The 17,506-nt window shown below is 52.3% G+C and overlaps 2 protein-coding genes across 3 annotated transcripts in view; one reads left to right on the top strand and one right to left on the bottom strand.

The window, feature by feature from the left end:
* The window catches only part of WNT3 (Wnt family member 3), a 58,327-nt gene extending 40,878 nt beyond the window's left edge, over nucleotides 1-17,449 (top strand). Inside the window, exons 2-5 of the mRNA XM_020873479.2 lie at nucleotides 1,267-1,508; nucleotides 5,278-5,543; nucleotides 6,128-6,615; nucleotides 10,460-17,449. Of these exons, the coding sequence (XP_020729138.1) occupies nucleotides 1,267-1,508; nucleotides 5,278-5,543; nucleotides 6,128-6,607 (988 nt within the window). The 3' untranslated portion in view covers nucleotides 6,608-6,615; nucleotides 10,460-17,449. The remainder of the gene's footprint in view (nucleotides 1-1,266; nucleotides 1,509-5,277; nucleotides 5,544-6,127; nucleotides 6,616-10,459) is intronic.
* NSF (N-ethylmaleimide sensitive factor, vesicle fusing ATPase) overlaps nucleotides 15,840-17,506 on the bottom strand; it is a 148,796-nt gene continuing 147,129 nt past the window's right edge. For both annotated transcript variants that reach the window (XM_020873383.2, XM_020873384.2), the window contains one exon: nucleotides 15,840-17,491. In XM_020873383.2, the coding sequence (XP_020729042.1) occupies nucleotides 17,489-17,491 (3 nt within the window). In that variant the 3' untranslated portion in view covers nucleotides 15,840-17,488. The remainder of the gene's footprint in view (nucleotides 17,492-17,506) is intronic.

Genomic DNA, 17,506 nt, shown 5'->3' with positions numbered 1-17,506 from the left:
TCTTCTTCTTATTTTATATTTTGTCTTTCTTTTCTTCCCTTTTTTCCCTTTCCCCCTGTTCACTCTTTATAAAACCCAAGAGGTTGATAGACTATTGGTTGTAGAATGTTGGATATTAGAGGGATACGATTTAATCAAGGTTATTTGTGTCAGATTGGGGGGGGGGGGGGGGTATGATCCTAGGTCTTCTCCCTCCTCACCCTGAGCTAAACTTTCATGAAACAAAGCCAAGCTTCAGTCTCTGGTCAGAGAAGAGACAGAGCTCTGGAAACTTCTAGGGAGCTGCAAAGATGGTCACAGAGGCCCTGGGGAGAGATGCTGGGAGGCTCTGGGCTAGGTGAGCATCATCCTCAGAAGAGGCTGAGAAGCATGGCCATGGGTGGCACGTGTGTATGTGTGCGTGTGTGCCTGTATGTGTGCATTTGTGTATGTATGCATGTGTGTGTGTGTGTGTGTGTGTGTGTGCGTATGTGTGCGCACAAGCTCCCTGCTGGGACTGATGCTTCTCTACTTTTTGCTTTCTCTGGAATGTGATGGGGGTCAAGCCAGCTCCTGCCATCTTCCTTTTTGTAGATTTTGTTTCCTTCCCATGGATCACTGGTAATCTCCCATGTGGCCCTAGAAACCAAAACTCCCAACCTAACCCCTCCCTATCAGGGTAATTGGCCCAGAGCCTGGGAGGGACTTGACCTGGGCCCCTAATACCATCTTTCCATTCAGGGTATTTTTTATAGCATTGCACTGCCCGCTGGTGTCCCTGAAAGCTGGAAATGCCCACAGCAGAGGGCTGACTGCCTTAGATCAGTGCTCTGTGCTTCAAGGGACAGTGCACAGCTAAGGTCAAAGGCAGTGCATTCATTCATTCGTTTATTTTTATTTATTTGGCTGTGTTGGGTCTTGGTTGTGGCGCACAGGCTCCAGCATGTGTGGACTGTATAGTTTGCCACGTGTGGGTTCTCTAGTTGAGGCACACGGGCTCAGGAGTTGCAGTGAGTGGGCTTAGCTGCTCCTCGGCATGTGGGATCTTAGTTCCCCGACCAGGGATTGAACCCACGTGCCCTGCACTGGAAGGCAGATTCTTAGCCACTGACCAGCCAGGCAAGTCCCAAAGGCAGCGCATTCAGACACCAGGCCTCTCAGGACTAGGGTTCAGGCTCACGGCCCTCAGCGGCTCCACCTTCCCCGAGTGCGCACAAGGAGAAATGATGCCCACAGTGGATCATGTGCTTGGCGCCCACAGTGCCACTGCCCTCTGTCTGCTCACAGGTCTCTGGCACTGGGCCAGCAGTACACATCCCTGGGCTCGCAGCCCCTACTCTGCGGCTCCATCCCAGGCCTGGTCCCCAAGCAGCTGCGCTTCTGCCGCAATTACATCGAAATCATGCCCAGCGTGGCTGAGGGCGTGAAGCTGGGCATCCAGGAGTGCCAGCACCAGTTCCGGGGCCGCCGCTGGAACTGCACCACCATCGACGACAGCCTGGCCATCTTTGGGCCCGTCCTCGACAAAGGTACTGTCTCTGGGCAGGATAGGAGGTTGGGGGTGGGGGGGTGGCTCAGGACACAGGAGAACCACATCAGGGTGCCTCAGCTCTGAGCTCAGGGTCCCCAGGGGAGGACAGAAAGGCTGGTCACCTCCACACAAAGTGGGCCAGGTCCCTCTCTGGCCTGACCCAGGCTGTCACTGTGGCTGCCACACCTTCCCAGGTGCTTCTGGGTGTGCTGAGCAGCCTAGAGATCCTGAGATCCTAGGGCTGGCGAGGAGGCTGTGGGTGTCCTTCCCTCCTGGCTGGCACAGGGGAGGGCCCCAGGCTTTGATGTGGACTTCTGTGACGTTTTCCCAGTGCTGTGTTAAGTGCTATGCAAATCTAGCTTTAGGGTGAGATGAAAGCACCTCCAGCCCAAGGTCTCTCCTACACAGAAAATTCTGGAGCCGGGGAAGCTGCCTGGTGCTGGGGGCATTGCATGGCATCCTGTGAGTAGTTTCTGCTGGTCGCCGTGCCCCCAGCAGGCTGGCTGTGCCTGTGGACTGTGGTGGGGCTCCAAAACCTGCTGGCCTCTGGGCAACTTTCCAGCCATCATGGAGACCACAGGTTGTGTCTCAAATGAATGGGATTCACATAACTTGACTTTGAACAGGAAGGCTCTGGGAGAAAGGGATAAGGTGGGCGACGGGTCCCAAGAAGGAGACTTTGGGGCTGATGAGTTCTGGGCTGAAGATGGGCAACTCTTTGAGCAATTGCAGTGTCTAGGAATGCAGTGATCCCTGCTGCCCTCCCGGGAGCTACCATTTCTTTGCAGCAACTTGAAGCCTCTCAGCCACCACCAGGCTTTGGCACCCCAACCGATGAACCTGGCCTTCCCTCCGTTTAGAAGAGCTGCATTTACAGCCAGAAAGAAAAGGGACCCGAGAACCAGCTGGACCTGGGGAAGGGTTGGTGGGGGGAATGGCAGGGAATGAGTGCGGGAAGCCGATCCCCCATTTGGGAGTGCAGTCCCCGTTTACCTGCGCCTCTGGTGCGCCTTTTAAGTCCGACCTACAGGCTATTGTCACGGCACAGAAGGGCAATTAGCGAATCAATGGATGATGATTCTGTTTACGCTTCTATTACCAAAGCTAATTATTCCCTGTTTACATAAAAGGTTTGGCCTCTAATTGGGGCCAAGTGGCGGCGGTTTGCATTTCAAACCTGATCTTGCCGGCGTGTCAGTCTCACCGCCTTCCGGTGCCCCACCTCGGGCCAAGGTAGCGCTTAATCAAACAGCCTGGCGTCTAGACGCGCTCCCTAAAGCAAGACTCACCTTCTGATTGCTCTTCCCCGCGCGGGACGTGAAAACCAGGTCTCTGAGCTTATTATCCCTTCAAGTCTGTGTATAACGTTTTAAATCCCCGTTGTAGGTTCTAGGACTTACCCACATCTCGAAATTGCAGGAGGGCAGTTTTGTGATGGGGAGGCGTGGGTAGGATGTCAGAGAAAGGAACGTGAGGGGAGCTCAGGTTCCCAAGTCAGAGAAAGGGGAACTCAGCGGTCTGCGGGAGGAGGCGCCCTAACCCCGCGCCCGCACGCGCTCCCCAGCGCCCGGAGCCCGGCGTGAACGGGTTCGAACCCCGCTCTAGGCTCCACGCTCGCGCCCCGCCTCTGGCGAGCCCCCCACCCGCGCCGGGCTGCCGGCCAGGGTAGGACTCTGCCCCCGGCTTTGAGACCCAGGGTGGCAGGGAGGCGGTCTGTTCCGGGGCGCGCGCATCTTCCGCTGCCGCCGGGGACCGACTCCCCGGGGCCGGCGCGCCCGGAGCGGCGACAGGGGGCGCCGGGGTCGGCGGCCGGAAGGCGCGAGGCGGCGAAGGCGGGGTGCGGGCGGCCGGGGATCGCGGTCCCCGGGCGGGGGCGGGCGGCCCGGAGGGGCTTAGGCGGCTTGAAAGGGGCCCGAGCGGCGCCCCCCACCGCGCGGCCCGGCCCCGCGCCCGCTGCGGCCGCCGCGCCATTCACACGCCCTCTGGCCATTCGGCGCGGCGCGGGGGCGGGGGGCGCCGCTTCAATGGGGATTTCGCGGGCCGGCGCCGGGGCCGGGGGCGCGGCCCGGCCGCGGGAGCCGCCCGTTGCTACGCGGTGGCGGCCGGCCCGGCGGCCCGGACCCGGCGGCCGCATTATCCGGGTAATGCGGTGTGACACCGCGCGAACAAAGGCGGATTGAGCGGCCCAGCGGGCCCCGCCGGACGGGGACCGGCACAGCGGGGCTGTCAGCGCCGCTCCCAGGCTAATCCCCGCCCCGCCCCCGCCGCCCCCGCGTCCCCGGGGCTGGGAACCGAGCGCGGCCCGGGGCCCGGGCGCCGCCGCCGCCGCGAGAGGCCGCGGGCCGGCCGGAAGCGAGGCGCTCGCCCTCGGCGCCCCCCGGCTCCCGGGGCGCTGAGGGGTGGGCAGCCCGGGGCCGGGGTCGGAGCCGGGGCTCCGTGCCTCAGGCTTCGGCCGCCCCCGTGGCAATCGGCCCGGGCTGAGCGGGTCCAGTGCCCCGGCGGCCGCCCCCACTCCCCGCCAGCCTGCCCGCGAAGGGGGCGCGTCCTCCTTTCCCGGTGGTCCACGAGGGAGCCCCGGGGCCTCTACAGAGGCGGCAGTGGCCACGAGCGGGTACCGGGCTTCCTGGTACGCCGAGACCAGAGCCACAGCCCAGGAAAGGAGACATGCAGGCCAGCAGCCTGCAGGTCGGTTTCCGGTTCTCGGGGTCCTCACCAGTAAGGAGAGATGGTTGGACTGCAGGTCTCCAGGCCTTTGCCTCCCTAGTCGTCACTGTTTGTATCTGCAGAATGGGCCTATAAGAAGGCTTTCTTCCTTATAGGGTAAGAGGATTAAATGGGATAAAGCATATTAAGGGTAAAATCTGTTGAATACCCACCTCTCAAGGTGGTTATCATTATAACAAAGTTGCAGGAGCACCCTGAGAATCTTCTCTTTCCCTTTTCTGGATCCTGGGACAGAGGCAGGGAGCGTGCCCTGTGTCCCTCCATCCTCCTGGGAAGCGCTTGACCTCCTTAGACCAAAACCTTGGCTTTGTCTTGGGTAGAGGACAGGAAAATGGAAGGGGGAGGCTGAGATGCCAACCACTGTTCTCTTGGTCAGGAACTTTGGTGGCAGAGGGAAATTGTACCCATTTTACAAAAATGGTAACTGAGGCTCAGAAAAGGAAGGGGTCAGGACTTCCCTGGTGGTCCAGTGGTTTAGACTCCACACTCCCAGCACGGGGGGCAGAGGTTCTGTCCCTGGTAGGGACACTGGGATCCCACATGCCATATGGCGCTGGCAAAAAAAAAAAAAAAGAGGAGGAAAGCATCTGCCCATGTGTATCCAGGTAGGGAATGGGGGGACTTGGGCAGGTTTAGGCTGTTGGTTCCCAGGCCTCACTCCCCACAGACCTCAGGCTCTCTCAGGAATGGGAGGGCCCAGGCCTGTGCTGGATCTCCACTTTGGATAGGTAGAGGGTAGGGCGACCTGGGACCCGGACAGATCAAGGGCACCTTATCTCTTCAGCAACCTGCCAGAGCTGTCTTTCCACCCATTTCTAACAGGCTCCACTCTGCCAGTTAGTGACTCTGGGCCTCAGTTTGCTAATCTGTAAAGTGGGGATACCCACTAGGGGCTGGGCCAACCAAAGAGGGAATGGCATCTGGATTCCTTCCTTTCCATTGGGGCTGGTGAGCCCCCTTTCGCAACTGGGGAAGTCGGGTTGGCGGGGGCAGCCTGTCTCAGGACCCAGTCTGAGCAATGCCTCCCTGCGCCCTCCCTGCAGCCACCCGGGAATCGGCCTTTGTGCACGCCATCGCCTCAGCCGGTGTGGCCTTCGCCGTCACACGCTCCTGTGCGGAGGGCACCTCCACCATCTGTGGCTGTGACTCGCATCATAAGGGGCCGCCTGGCGAGGGCTGGAAATGGGGCGGCTGCAGCGAGGATGCTGACTTCGGGGTGCTTGTGTCCCGAGAGTTCGCAGATGCACGTGAGAACAGGCCAGACGCGCGCTCGGCCATGAACAAGCACAACAACGAGGCTGGCCGCACGGTGAGCCCCGGCCACCCTCCCACAGGCCTGCCCTAGACCCCTTCCGGGACCGGTCCCTGCCCCTCCCTGTGGCCCATGTGCATGCTGGGCTCCCTGCTTGCCTTCCTCCTGCTTTCTCCTTGGACTGTTCCCCAGCCCCCAGCTTACTCCGGCCCTGAGGATGTTGTCAGCCCACGAGTGTGGCAGTCCCAGGGAGCGGGTACCAAACAGCCCATCCTGGGCACTGTAGCTGCCTGTGTAGCTGTGAGACCCGTGGGCCTGGCTTTAAATTCAGCCTCCATCCTTTCCTAGGTTACTTGACTTAAGGCGAGTCCCTTAAATTCCCAGCCTCAGTTTCCCCATCTGTTAAACGGGGGTCACAGTCCTTACTTCCCAGGGCTTTGAGAGATTAATGTGATTTCTGCCAATACCGAGGTGTGAAGGGGAGGGAAGCAGGGAAGCGGTGGTCACCATTTTTAGGTCTGAGCCTCAATCCCCAGTCCATTCTCATCCTGGCATAGGGGAGGAATAGAGGAGGTTTCGCGATGGGGGTGGGAGGGCCTGGTGGGGTCAGTCTGGGGACCAGCTGCGGCTCCTCTTCCCAGACCATCCTGGATCACATGCATCTCAAGTGCAAGTGCCACGGGCTGTCAGGCAGCTGCGAGGTCAAGACCTGCTGGTGGGCCCAGCCCGACTTCCGTGCCATTGGCGACTTCCTCAAGGACAAGTACGACAGCGCCTCGGAGATGGTGGTGGAGAAGCACCGGGAGTCCCGCGGCTGGGTGGAGACCCTCCGCGCCAAGTACGCGCTCTTCAAGCCGCCCACCGAGAGGGACCTGGTCTACTACGAGAACTCGCCCAACTTTTGCGAGCCCAACCCCGAGACGGGCTCCTTCGGTACCAGGGACCGGACTTGCAATGTCACCTCCCACGGCATCGACGGCTGTGACCTGCTCTGCTGCGGCCGCGGCCACAACACAAGGACGGAGAAGCGGAAGGAGAAATGTCACTGCATCTTCCACTGGTGCTGCTACGTGAGCTGCCAGGAGTGTATCCGCATCTATGACGTGCACACCTGCAAGTAGGGAGCCAGGTAGGGTGGCTGGGTGGGGAGGCTGGGGGGCGGGGCCTTGGTGCAAGGTCCTGGGCTTGCCTGTCTTCTCTTCATGACGACCCCATTCCACTTCTGAGCGATCCAGGACACGTATGTTTCCACCGCCACAGTAGAAAAGCAGGATTTCCCGGGCTTCAGTGGGAATGGTCCTTGGGCAGTGTCTTGGATTACACAAAGCACAGATAATAACCAAGTGTGTGCACATGAGGCTCCAAGCAGTTGATTCAGTGCATGTACCAGTTAATAAATTATGAACCAGGCCACTTCACACAGCCACTAGCTGTCGTGATTGAGCATCCGTGGAGCCAGAGCCGGGGGGATTGTGGGATTGGAAGCTGGGCCCCCTGACTTTTGGTCTTGACTTGGCTCCTGACTTCCTGTTCTTTTCACTCCTCTGGGCCTCAGGTTTCTTACTGTCAAGTGAGGGGGTTAAAATACTTGGACTAGCAGGCCCCAAAGTCTCTTGTACCCCTGGGGCAGAGTCATTTTGCATCCACCTTGAACTTAGAAGGCAGGATTTTGCACAAGCATAACTCTTACTACCCTCAGGAGGTGGGTGGGGGGAAGCGGTGTGTAAGCCTGTATCCTGGCACATCTGAGGCTTGGGTGGAGTGGGGCGCACTCTCACCGCGTTTATGGCCGGTGATGGGGAGGAGGAAGGAGTCAAGTTCAGAGTGATGGTGGTGAGTAATCGAGGGATCAAAGACTGCTGGAGTATGTTCCCAAGCTTCCCAGAGGTGGCCTGCGTGGGAGACACTGTTGCCCGGCCCTGGGGTGCATAGGTCCCCAGGACAGGTCAAGGTTGGTGTGTGGTGGCCCTGTTCTTGGGACTGTTTCTGTATCCTGAGAAAGGGCCTGGTCCATAGGGTCTGAGGCCCAGTCCGGCTGCCACCACTTGCCAACCGTGTGACCCCAGCAAGACTGTCTCTTCCTCTGTCGCCCTCCCCGGAGCTGCTGTGAGGAACAGAGTGAAGGACACTGGGGACAGTGCTCGGCTCATTGAGGAGGACTCACCCGCCTGGGCCGTCGCTGCCAGGGGCTGTGTTGGCAAGGGCACCCCACTGGGCAATGTGGTTGGGAGGGGTCGGGCTTCTCTGTGACAGGGAGGGACCGCACGAGCAGGGGAGAGCTCTGATTGAGGGGTGACTGACTCAGCCCATCTGGGAAGTCCCTCTGTGTCGCTGAGGTTCCATCCTGGCAGGGACGGAGTCCAGAGAGACAGCAGGAGGCACCACTTCTCTTGGTGTCTGAATAAGAGCAGCGTGGGCAGTGGAAAGCGTGCACAGGTGGTTCCAGCCCCACCGCTTCCCAGCTGCAGCCCAGCTCCCTCACTTGCACGTAGTGGTGATGATGGGAGCCTGGCAGGATTTTTATGAGGTTCAAGCAAGCTGGCAGATATGAATGCTGGTCTGAATGTAGTGTGAACACAAAGTGATAAATGCCGTCAGAGCCGTGACACAAGGGCAGTCATCCTGCGAGAAATGGTGTCATCACTTGGGCAGTTACGTTTAACTGCTTTTCAGAATGATGGGAGAAAAATCAGTGAATAGGCGAGAACTCCCAGGCTCACTCTGCATGTCAGGAAAGTCTGAAAACTGCAATGCCTCCTTCCTCTGACGTCTACTCTGTCAAGCAGGACACAGCTCTGGCCGTTATAAGAAGCCTTCGGGGAAACCAGGCTTCTGGTTTGGGCACAAACCAGAGTGTGGAGTGGGCACAGGGGGCCATCTGTCTAGCCTGCCCATTGCACAGACGGGAATGCTGAGCCCAGGCCCCTGCCTCCAGAAAGCCCCGATCTGTGGGTTCTGCAGAGGCCACTCTGGCAGCAGCCCAGGCCCTGGCAGTGGCTCCAGGATGTCACAGCTCCGTTCCAGCTCCTCTCCTCCCTTCCCCTCTGAAAGCAGCTGAGCGAAGCCAAGCCATCTCCTGAGTGGAAAGGAGGTGTGCTGGGTGGGCCCTCAGTGTCCAGAAAAATCCCCCACCTGTTATCTGATACTGATCCTAAGAGTCAACATTCCCCGTTTCTGAAATGGAATGGCACTTCCCCCTGTGGAACATACGACATGGACGTAGTAGATGGTGCCCCTGGGCCTCTCATATATGGAGCCCTTGCTCTGGGACATGTGGATTCTTGTCTCTCCATGTGGTGCCCTTTTGACGAACAGTTTTTGTTGAGCGACTTGGGGCAAGTGGTTTTGCCTCTCTGAGCCCCGGTTTCCTCATCTGTGAACTGAGAGATAAGAACCACGACCCTCGCAGGCTTGTTGTGTGGATGAGAGCCCTGTGCACATGAAGAGCCCTGACACAGGGTCCAAGGAGGAGGGACCATCCCGAAGCCTGGCCTCCAGGAGCAGCTCCCCTCCAGCCTGCTGCTGGTTGGGAGCCACAGGCCGAGACCACTGCTACCCTCCTGTGCTTTCATCCACCGACGCAGGCAGGATGGGAACTTCCGAGACGGGCTGGCGCAGGTGGGCAAGGGCAGGGCGCCCCCGGGCAGGATGCGTGCCCTCCACACTCTCAGGAGGAGCTCGAGCCTTTCCCTTATAGGAGGGCCTTCCTTACGGAGAAAACCTCTGCACTGCTTGTCGACTGTGTTCGCTGTCTCAGGAGAACCTCCGATTTCCCACCTCCCGAAGACCAGTTTTGCGCCTTTGTCATCCTGATGCTGTGAGTGCAGCAAGCTAGAAAGGGCTCTGCACAAGAGGCAGGTGGCCTGGCAACCCCAAGTCCTGGCTCTGTCACCGAGTCGTTGCGAGACTTTGGACATGTCTTTGGAATCTCGCTGAGTCTGTTTCTCCTCTCATAAAAGTCTCCTACTGGCCAAGGAGTTCGGGGTTGATGGGGAACACCCATCAGAGCCCTTTGGGCTTCAAATCTTTTGTGACATGTAAATACATATCTGAGCACACACACACATCTTGAAATACATACACAAATGAAGAGAAGGTACGCATTGGTGCTCCCATGAGGAGGAATTTTTCATAATGCAATAGACTTTCTTCTGCGTGGACAGCATGATACAGAAACAGTGGACAGGAGTCTACAAAGTTGGCAATCGGGCCCTAGATCTGCAGGGTTTCTCCTAGTCTCTACGCAAGACAGGTTCCTCTATCAGGCGAGTTACCTAGACTGGGCTTCCTGTTGCCCCAGCCCCAGCTAGAAGGTTGTTGTTCAGTTGCTCAGTTGTGTCTGACTCTGTGACCCCATGGACTGCAGCAGCCGGGCTTCCCTGTCCATCACCATCTCCCGGAGTTTGTTCAAATTCATGTCCATTGAGTTGGTGACGGCATCCAACCATCTCATCCTCTGTTGTCCCCTTCTCCTCCTGCCTTCCCTCTTTCCCAGCATCAGGGTCTTTTCCACTGAGTCAGCTCTTTGCATCAGGTGGCCAAAGTATTGGAGCTTCAGCTTCAGCATCTGTCCTTCCAATGAATATTTGGGGTTAATTTCCTTTAGGATTGACTGGTTTGATCTCTTTGCTGTTCAAGGGACTCTCAAAAGAGTCTTCGAAAAGCAGTTCAAAAGCATCAATTCTTTGGCACTCAGCCTTTTTTATTGTCTGGCTAGAAGGTGGAAAGGCAGGATTTGGATCCCAGTGTATAGATGCTGATGCCCTACTGTAGCTCACACGCCCTTCCTCAGTGGTTTACCCCAGGGAGAGTAAGGAGCACGGGACAGCCACTTGAGTCCCCCCTGTTACCTCCCAGTTCAAGAGACATGCTGAGTGAGACGTTGAACCAACAGCCTCTGAGCTTTGCATCCTGTGGGTGGTCCCTCCAGGGAAACAACCATGTTCCTAATTCTTCCTCTTTGCTTCCCAAAGGGCACTGGGAACGGGTGAAGTGTGTGGCTGGGCAGATTCACTGAAGTCCTACAGGAAGCAGGACCCAGAGCTGGGCTCGGCCCTCAGCATCAGACAGCATGGAATCAGGACTCTTGCCAGACGCACGTGTGGTAAATGACCTGGACCCAACCCGCCGCTGCCTGGGGGGCCTCCCTCCCTCTCTCTCATCTTAAGTTTCTCACCTTACTCTGGATGGTGTGTGGTTTTTAAAGAAGGGGCTTTCTTTTTCAGTTCTCTAGGGTCTGATAGGGACAGACCCGAGGCTTATCTTTGCACATGTTAAAGAAAATAAAAATGGAAAAAGAAAACAAAAACCAACTTCTACTCCAACAGAACAGGCTGGGCTTAGGTGAGCTGCTCTGCCTGGTGGTAAAGACATCGACGTGGGCAACATTCTGTTTCCCGATGGCTTCTCCTGGTGACATTCCAAGATGCCTGTGAGGTGGGAGTTAGGAAGTAGGACAAAGCCCCGCAGTCTCTTTTTCTCTGTCTACTGCCATTCGAATCTGATAGACTTTCACATTCTGATAAAAGCCATAAGTTTAGCTGGGATCAAGTGGTAGGGAGGCCACAGCCATCGTTAGAGTCAGGTTTTGAGTTTGAAGAACCGGGAGTTCCGGGCGTTTGAAGAGCAGCTGTATGTTCTTCTCAGTCCCCTTTTCTCTGTAACCCTGTTCTGCACGAGAGGCTCTTGTGAACTGCAGTCAGATCTCAAAAATCTTTTTCTACCATTCTGCGGTTTCCACCATTAACGCAGTACTTTTTTTTTCTTTTTGTAGTGAACGTTGTAAATAGGTTATGTGTAGGGGGCAAGACTTCTCCAGCTTAGATGGCTTCCTGAAGAAAGTGGTGTCTTTAAAGGGGCCATTCTGCCCCTCCCAGCCCTGCTCACCTGCAGATTCTCCATACAAACTCCAGGTTGAGCAGTTGGACTGTAGGTCACCTGAGTATAAACGAGACAGAGGGTCAGAGGGAGAGTGGCCGTCTGTTCCTCAAGTTCCGATCTGACCAGATGGGGAGGATACACATGATTCCTTCCTTTGCTGTCCTCTGAGGACACGTTGTCCTGCATCCTTTTCTTCCTTTGGTCTGTGTGAGGAGCCAGAAATGCAGAGTTCCTTCACACAGGTCTTCCGGCCTCACCTGTGCGCCTGCACAGTCCTGCAGTCTGCATCAGTCTGCAGACTGATCAGTCCATGCAGCCTCTGAGGATCAGGATTAGGTGTTCGAAGTGGGGCAGGCCGTCACTTGCTCCCTGGGGTAGAGCATCTCACAGCTGAGTTCTCCTTGATGCATGCGGGTCCTCTGGAGGGTCTTAGGGGAAGTGAGCACGGTGGAGGCAAATGGCTCTGCCTTAAGGAGAATCAGAAAGAAGAGATGCAGTAGGGGCCTAGGTTAGAACAAGTGACTTCTTCCTTTTCCCCTTCTCTCTCTGGTCTGCCTAACACTGACCTAAGAAACCGGGTTAAGCCATCTTCCTACGTGCTCAGGCAGGTTCGCCCAAGACGATCGTCTAGAAGCCGTGCCTGCACACCCGAATCTGCTGGCATCGAGCCCTGCTCAAGATCCACATGCCACCCCCTCTAGAGAGTCTGAAATGCCCCTCCCCATCTCATCTCTTAAGACTGAAAAAGTTTTAAATCATGTCAACCAGATAATGCTTGCTTTATGTGAGAATTCTTTTGGCAGAATGGATACCAATTTTCACAACAGTCTTTTCCTATCTATGTATTCTATATTAAAAGTGATAAAGTCATGTTTCTGGGGCGTATTCAAGTAGCTGACAAGTAATTATTTAATAATAGTACATTGAGTGCACTGTAATTATTCTCGCCGTAGTCAGGTCATAGTATCCAACAGAAATTTCCTACCAACCTGCTGTATCCAAAGTTTTGTAAAAAGTTGTAGAAGTTGTTGATCTTTTTGATTTTATATTCAAAAAGTCTCTTTTTATAAATATTATTTATTATACAATGTATATACCTTTGAGTTAACTAAGATTATATATTATATAAATATATATATATTTGGAGAAAATATATTTCATCATGCAGTTTTTTTCTGTTAAGTCATTAAAGAGAAGGTAAACAAACTGAAAACGGATACATTGTACAATGTGTGGAGTCTCCAGATTCATGCTCAGGAGGTCCAGAATATCAGGTTCTAAATGTAGGAGCCTCCACTCTGAAATGAGGGGCCCAACTTAAGTTCACTTCCTCTGTTTTCTCAGCAAGATCACCTGAGATGTCATGGATAATAGGTCTGATCTACTCAAGGGCTTTCTCACAGGCTCTCTTTGTTCTAAGTCAGCTTCTAAAAGAATTTCGACTTTTAGACATGAGTGACTTGGGCAATAAGTCCTCTCATAGACTTCCAATGCACAAATTAATGTCACAGACACTCAAGATACGGCTCAAGGCTAACGGACCATGGGCTATGGACCAAGGCTAATGGCCACCAACTTAATCCCTTTCAAACCCATGTTTTCGACTCTATTTTGGGAAAATAGAATTTGCCCTCCTGAAAATGAACTTTGAGTGGAAATGGCCCTCCCCCACTAGCTCCACTCCAACCTTTGGGGTAGCTTGGTGGGAAGGAAGAAATGGTGTGCCCTGGGCTCTAGAATGGGTGTCACTGGAAGGGTTAGACTTATTTGGGCCAGAACAGACCCACCAGTGGGCATGCTCTAGGGAGGGCATGCTTTCCTTGGACAGTGGCTTCAAAAGGACTCACCCGAAGCTTACAGGTAACGCCTTTTCAACAACCAGATGCTGTAACTCAGTTTTATGACCACAGACAATCCTTTGGTCTTCAGGCCTGCCCATAAAATGTCACCTTCGGTTTATCTGGCACAGCAAAAAGGTTTTCTCTCCCTTTATTTACCTTTATTAGGAATTAAGTACATTCATCTCACTTCACAGAAGAAATAACAGGAAAACAGAAGAATCTGCCTTCTGTGGTGGAGGTGGGCTGCCTGTGCTGTAACCTCAGATGAGTGAGGGCTCCTAGAAGTCCATGAATTTTCTTGTGCCCATGACGTGTCTTTATTTAGTACCTGAAAGGCTGAATCCACAGAAATGGTTCATGTGTGCAGTGAATGGGACGTGGAAAGGACACAGATCTTCCTGTCTCATGGGCTGCTTGTCTCTGTGCTTCACTTTTCCATAAAGCTAATAATACTCATCGACCCCAGTATTTTGGGTACTTGTTTTTAACCTATAAAATTGCTAAATGTTCAAATGGTCCCTAGTCACACTCACCAAGCCCATTTGTAATCCTATGATTAATTATGTTCTATGATTAAAGAGAACACAGTTTATAGCAGTGCTTGAACATTTAGTTTCTCCAGAAGCATAAATACTATTAAACATCTAAAAACAAGAGGAAGATCCAAAAAAAAAAAAAGCCCCAAAGAAAAAAAGAAGATAATGTAATGAGTTTAGCATTATTATTTTTCAAACAGTGTTACTTTATGAAGGAAGAAGGGAAGTCTGTGAGACAGTTCAAGGGTGAGATACAAATAAAGGAGGAAGAAGCAGAGAGCGGGGAACGATGATGGTGCCATTATTCTAGGTGCGTTCGAGGATAGTGCGCTAATGTGCGAGGCTGATCTACACACACACACATATCAGTGAAGTTGTTGGTATTTCATCAAAATTATGGTTGCTATAGTGTCATCATTCCTCCTAGCTCAACAGAGAACTTGCTAGGAGGCAAAACATTATCTCCGCATTCATCTTATACTCCCAAAAATAGAGTGAGAGAGTCAGCTGTGTGGCGACCGTACGTTGGGAAAATTTCAAAGCCAAGTCCTCCTTGCAAACTGTCTCCACTCCTTGGGATTCCTGCCGATCGCAGGCGCCATCTCCTGCATCTTAATGCCACGGTGTCCACACAGCACACGCCCTCCATGGGCCCGGCTCCAGTCTCGGCACCGCTTGCCAAGCTGAAGAGAAACTTCGGGTCATTTTGCAATAACTTCTGAAATTTACATGCTTTTCTGAACTCTCATACACACCTTTCCCAGTCACTTCTCTGAAGAGGCTGATGGATCAAGTTGTCAGGCAAGGAAAATGAAATCTTTACCTTCTGTGTTTGGGCTGGGTTGGTTATTTATAGCTGACTCAGTGCTTCGACAAGTCTGTTTACCAGGATTTGATTATCAGACACACTTGAATCTACTTTAAGACTTGTTGCTGAAACTTAGGCTGTTCACTGTAATTTTTAGGATATGAAAGTGAAAGCTGCTCAGCTGTGTTTGACTTTTTACAACCCCATGGACTGCAACAGTCCATGGAATTTTCTAGGCCAGAATACTGGAGTGGGTAGCCTTTCCCGTCTCCAGGGGACCCTCCCAACCCAGAGATCGAACCCAGGTCTCCCACATTGAAGGTGGATTCTTTACCAGCTAAGCCACAAGGGAAACCCTTAGGATATGAAAAGGCAGTCTTAAAACACATTTCAGGTTTAACTACCATTATCCAGTTTTTCTGTGTTACACTAAAAAAAAAAAAAGTGTTTCAGTAAAGTTGTAAAACTTTAGGAAGGAAAAAATAACCCCCTTTTTTGAGGCTTCAATTACATCTTCTGACAAAAAGTAGCCTGTCAACTGTTCATCTGCAGAAGAAATTAAGGCAGCGGCCAGAGGCATCACCATCGCTTTATCACCAGGCTGTGCTATATACATGCTCTGCCTAGCATCAGCTCTGAAGAGTTCTGAAAAGGCTGAAGCTCTCCAATCCCAAGGTTTCCTAGGGACCAGGGAGATCCTCAGATGCCTCCACGCAGGAGGGTGTGGACAGCTCCCAGGGGTCTGACTCTGCAGTCAGAGAAGCTCTAAGGCTGACCTCTCCCCACAAGTATTGCTGGTTTTCTGGGTGGCTGTTAGTCCTACCCTGAGCCGCCTCTAAGCATCAGGGTTTAGGCTAAAAGACGTCAAAGCTCAGAAACATGCCAAATGGATGAAGGATACCAAAATGAACCATGTGAAGGAATCTCACATCTTTCAGTTTGTTATGTGTCACGGGAAGGACTAATTCTACTTGGAAAACAATTTTCCTTTCTGGTTTATTGCTAACCTGCTTAATGGCTTTGGTACACTTCAGTTTTTTAATAAGAGGAAATAAGTAAAGGGGGTATAAAGATTCTTCTTGTGTGCCAACTTTATATAAAACTGGCTATCGAACTGTATTTGTTAAATTAATTATATTTTCTAAATAATTAAAGCCAGAGATTTTAAAATAAAAATCATCATCTCCTTACACTAGTTATAACAAGGAGGGGCTTTTCTGAGCCCCTTCATATACTCTGGTCAGTTATGCATGTTGTCTTGTACAAAACATTGGTCTGTTACAGGATGTTTTTAAGTATATGTACTCTTTATTGCATTCCTTCATTTGCATTAAACAATATAATATTTATATTTCTTCAATATAGTTCTGGACAAAACACAAAGACATTAATCTTATTTAACAAGAGACATAAGTTAATACAATGTATGCTGCTTTCACGGGAAGAGAAAAAAGAGGCAAGATCTAAAACAGATAAGGGGATCCAGGATACTGGCCACCAGGAACCACAGAATTTTTACAATACAATCCACTTTTTTTTTTAAGCCACAAAATAAGCTAGAGATGAAAACCCAAAAGAAAGCAGATGCAACATATAAATCTACCAAAAATATACAGAGAGAAAGATCTGGAGATAATTTATCTTCTACCACAGGGACAGAGGAGAGAGCTGCACCGCGGACCACTTGGTGACACCCAAGTACCACCTGGTGCCAAGCCTCACGTTAAGTACCTCCAGGTGGCTCCTGTCCTCGGAGCCGAAGCTGCAGCAGCAGTGGGGGAGGGACGCGTGTTCCATGAGTCTTCTCACCAAACATGACGACCTGATCACATTTCTTCCAACTCAGAACTACTGTTCTCCTTCCCTTTGGAAGAAGCGTGCAGAGGGGGAAGGAGACGTCTTCAGTGTACTGGAATGGATGTTAAATGACTGAGGGGAGAGCGCTAGAAAGTGGTTTCTTTTTTTTCTGGAAAAGAGTGTTTTATTTAGATGCTAGGGAGTACAGATAATTTAAAATAAAGGAAGGACACATCCTAAGTAAGTCATTAAGCTAGGGACAAAAGAAAAGTGGTGATCTAAAGAAGCCTTTAGTATTATTGGCCCACTTAGACCTGGGCACTAATGAGTGCTGAGAGGGTTGTTACTTGAGTTGACACCTTTCTGTTTTGGGGTGTATGCTTTTACCATACACATCTCTCACAGGTTGTAACAACATCTACCGAGTAGTAATGACCAGCGTTATCTCTTACCACTGAGCACATCACTTGCATTAAAGGGATGGCACAGCCAACATGGTAATAATCTGACTTCCTATAAAGAAAGATCTCCTGATTGCAACCTAGAAACATCTCTGAAAATGATCGAGAACAGCATCTTAGAAATTCATAGCCCTGTTTCTTCAGGCAAAGATAACCAGCCTTCTGGGAGAAACTTGAACCAACTATCCAATGACCTGTAGTGTTAGCACAGGGAAGATATGAGAGAATCCCTTTGAACCCAGTACCTCTAGTCACGGCTCCTAGTTTACATGTGGAAAGCCTTCCTTCTACTAGGCCAACTGCTGTTTTGCAACATCAGTATGTTTATTGAGAGTTTTTGGGTGGTGGTGGTAGGGAGCTTAGAACGTGTAGTGTTCATAAGTACAGTATGTTTTCCACGTTTAAAATTGAGCAAGAAGGAATCAGCTTACACGGAGAGGTGAGCACAGGATTCTAAAGCGAGTTTACACCTTCCACAAGAGGGAGTATCTCAGTAAGCACAGGGAAGGGAGTTTCATTGCACTCGTCATGCAGTGTGAGCACGTGTCGAAGGCAGGGGACATTTCACTGTGTTCAGCATCTTGAGGAGGTCAAGTGACGATCCCAGGCCATCTTCACCTTGGTCACTCTGCTTGGTCACTTTGCATTTGAAAATATTTCATGGTCATAGTCGAGGGGGCTACTGAAAAAGAAATAA

Source organism: Odocoileus virginianus, chromosome 17 (assembly GCF_023699985.2).
Source record: "Odocoileus virginianus isolate 20LAN1187 ecotype Illinois chromosome 17, Ovbor_1.2, whole genome shotgun sequence".
NCBI lineage: Eukaryota > Metazoa > Chordata > Mammalia > Artiodactyla > Cervidae > Odocoileus > Odocoileus virginianus.
This window is presented reverse-complemented; position numbering and strand designations above follow the sequence as displayed.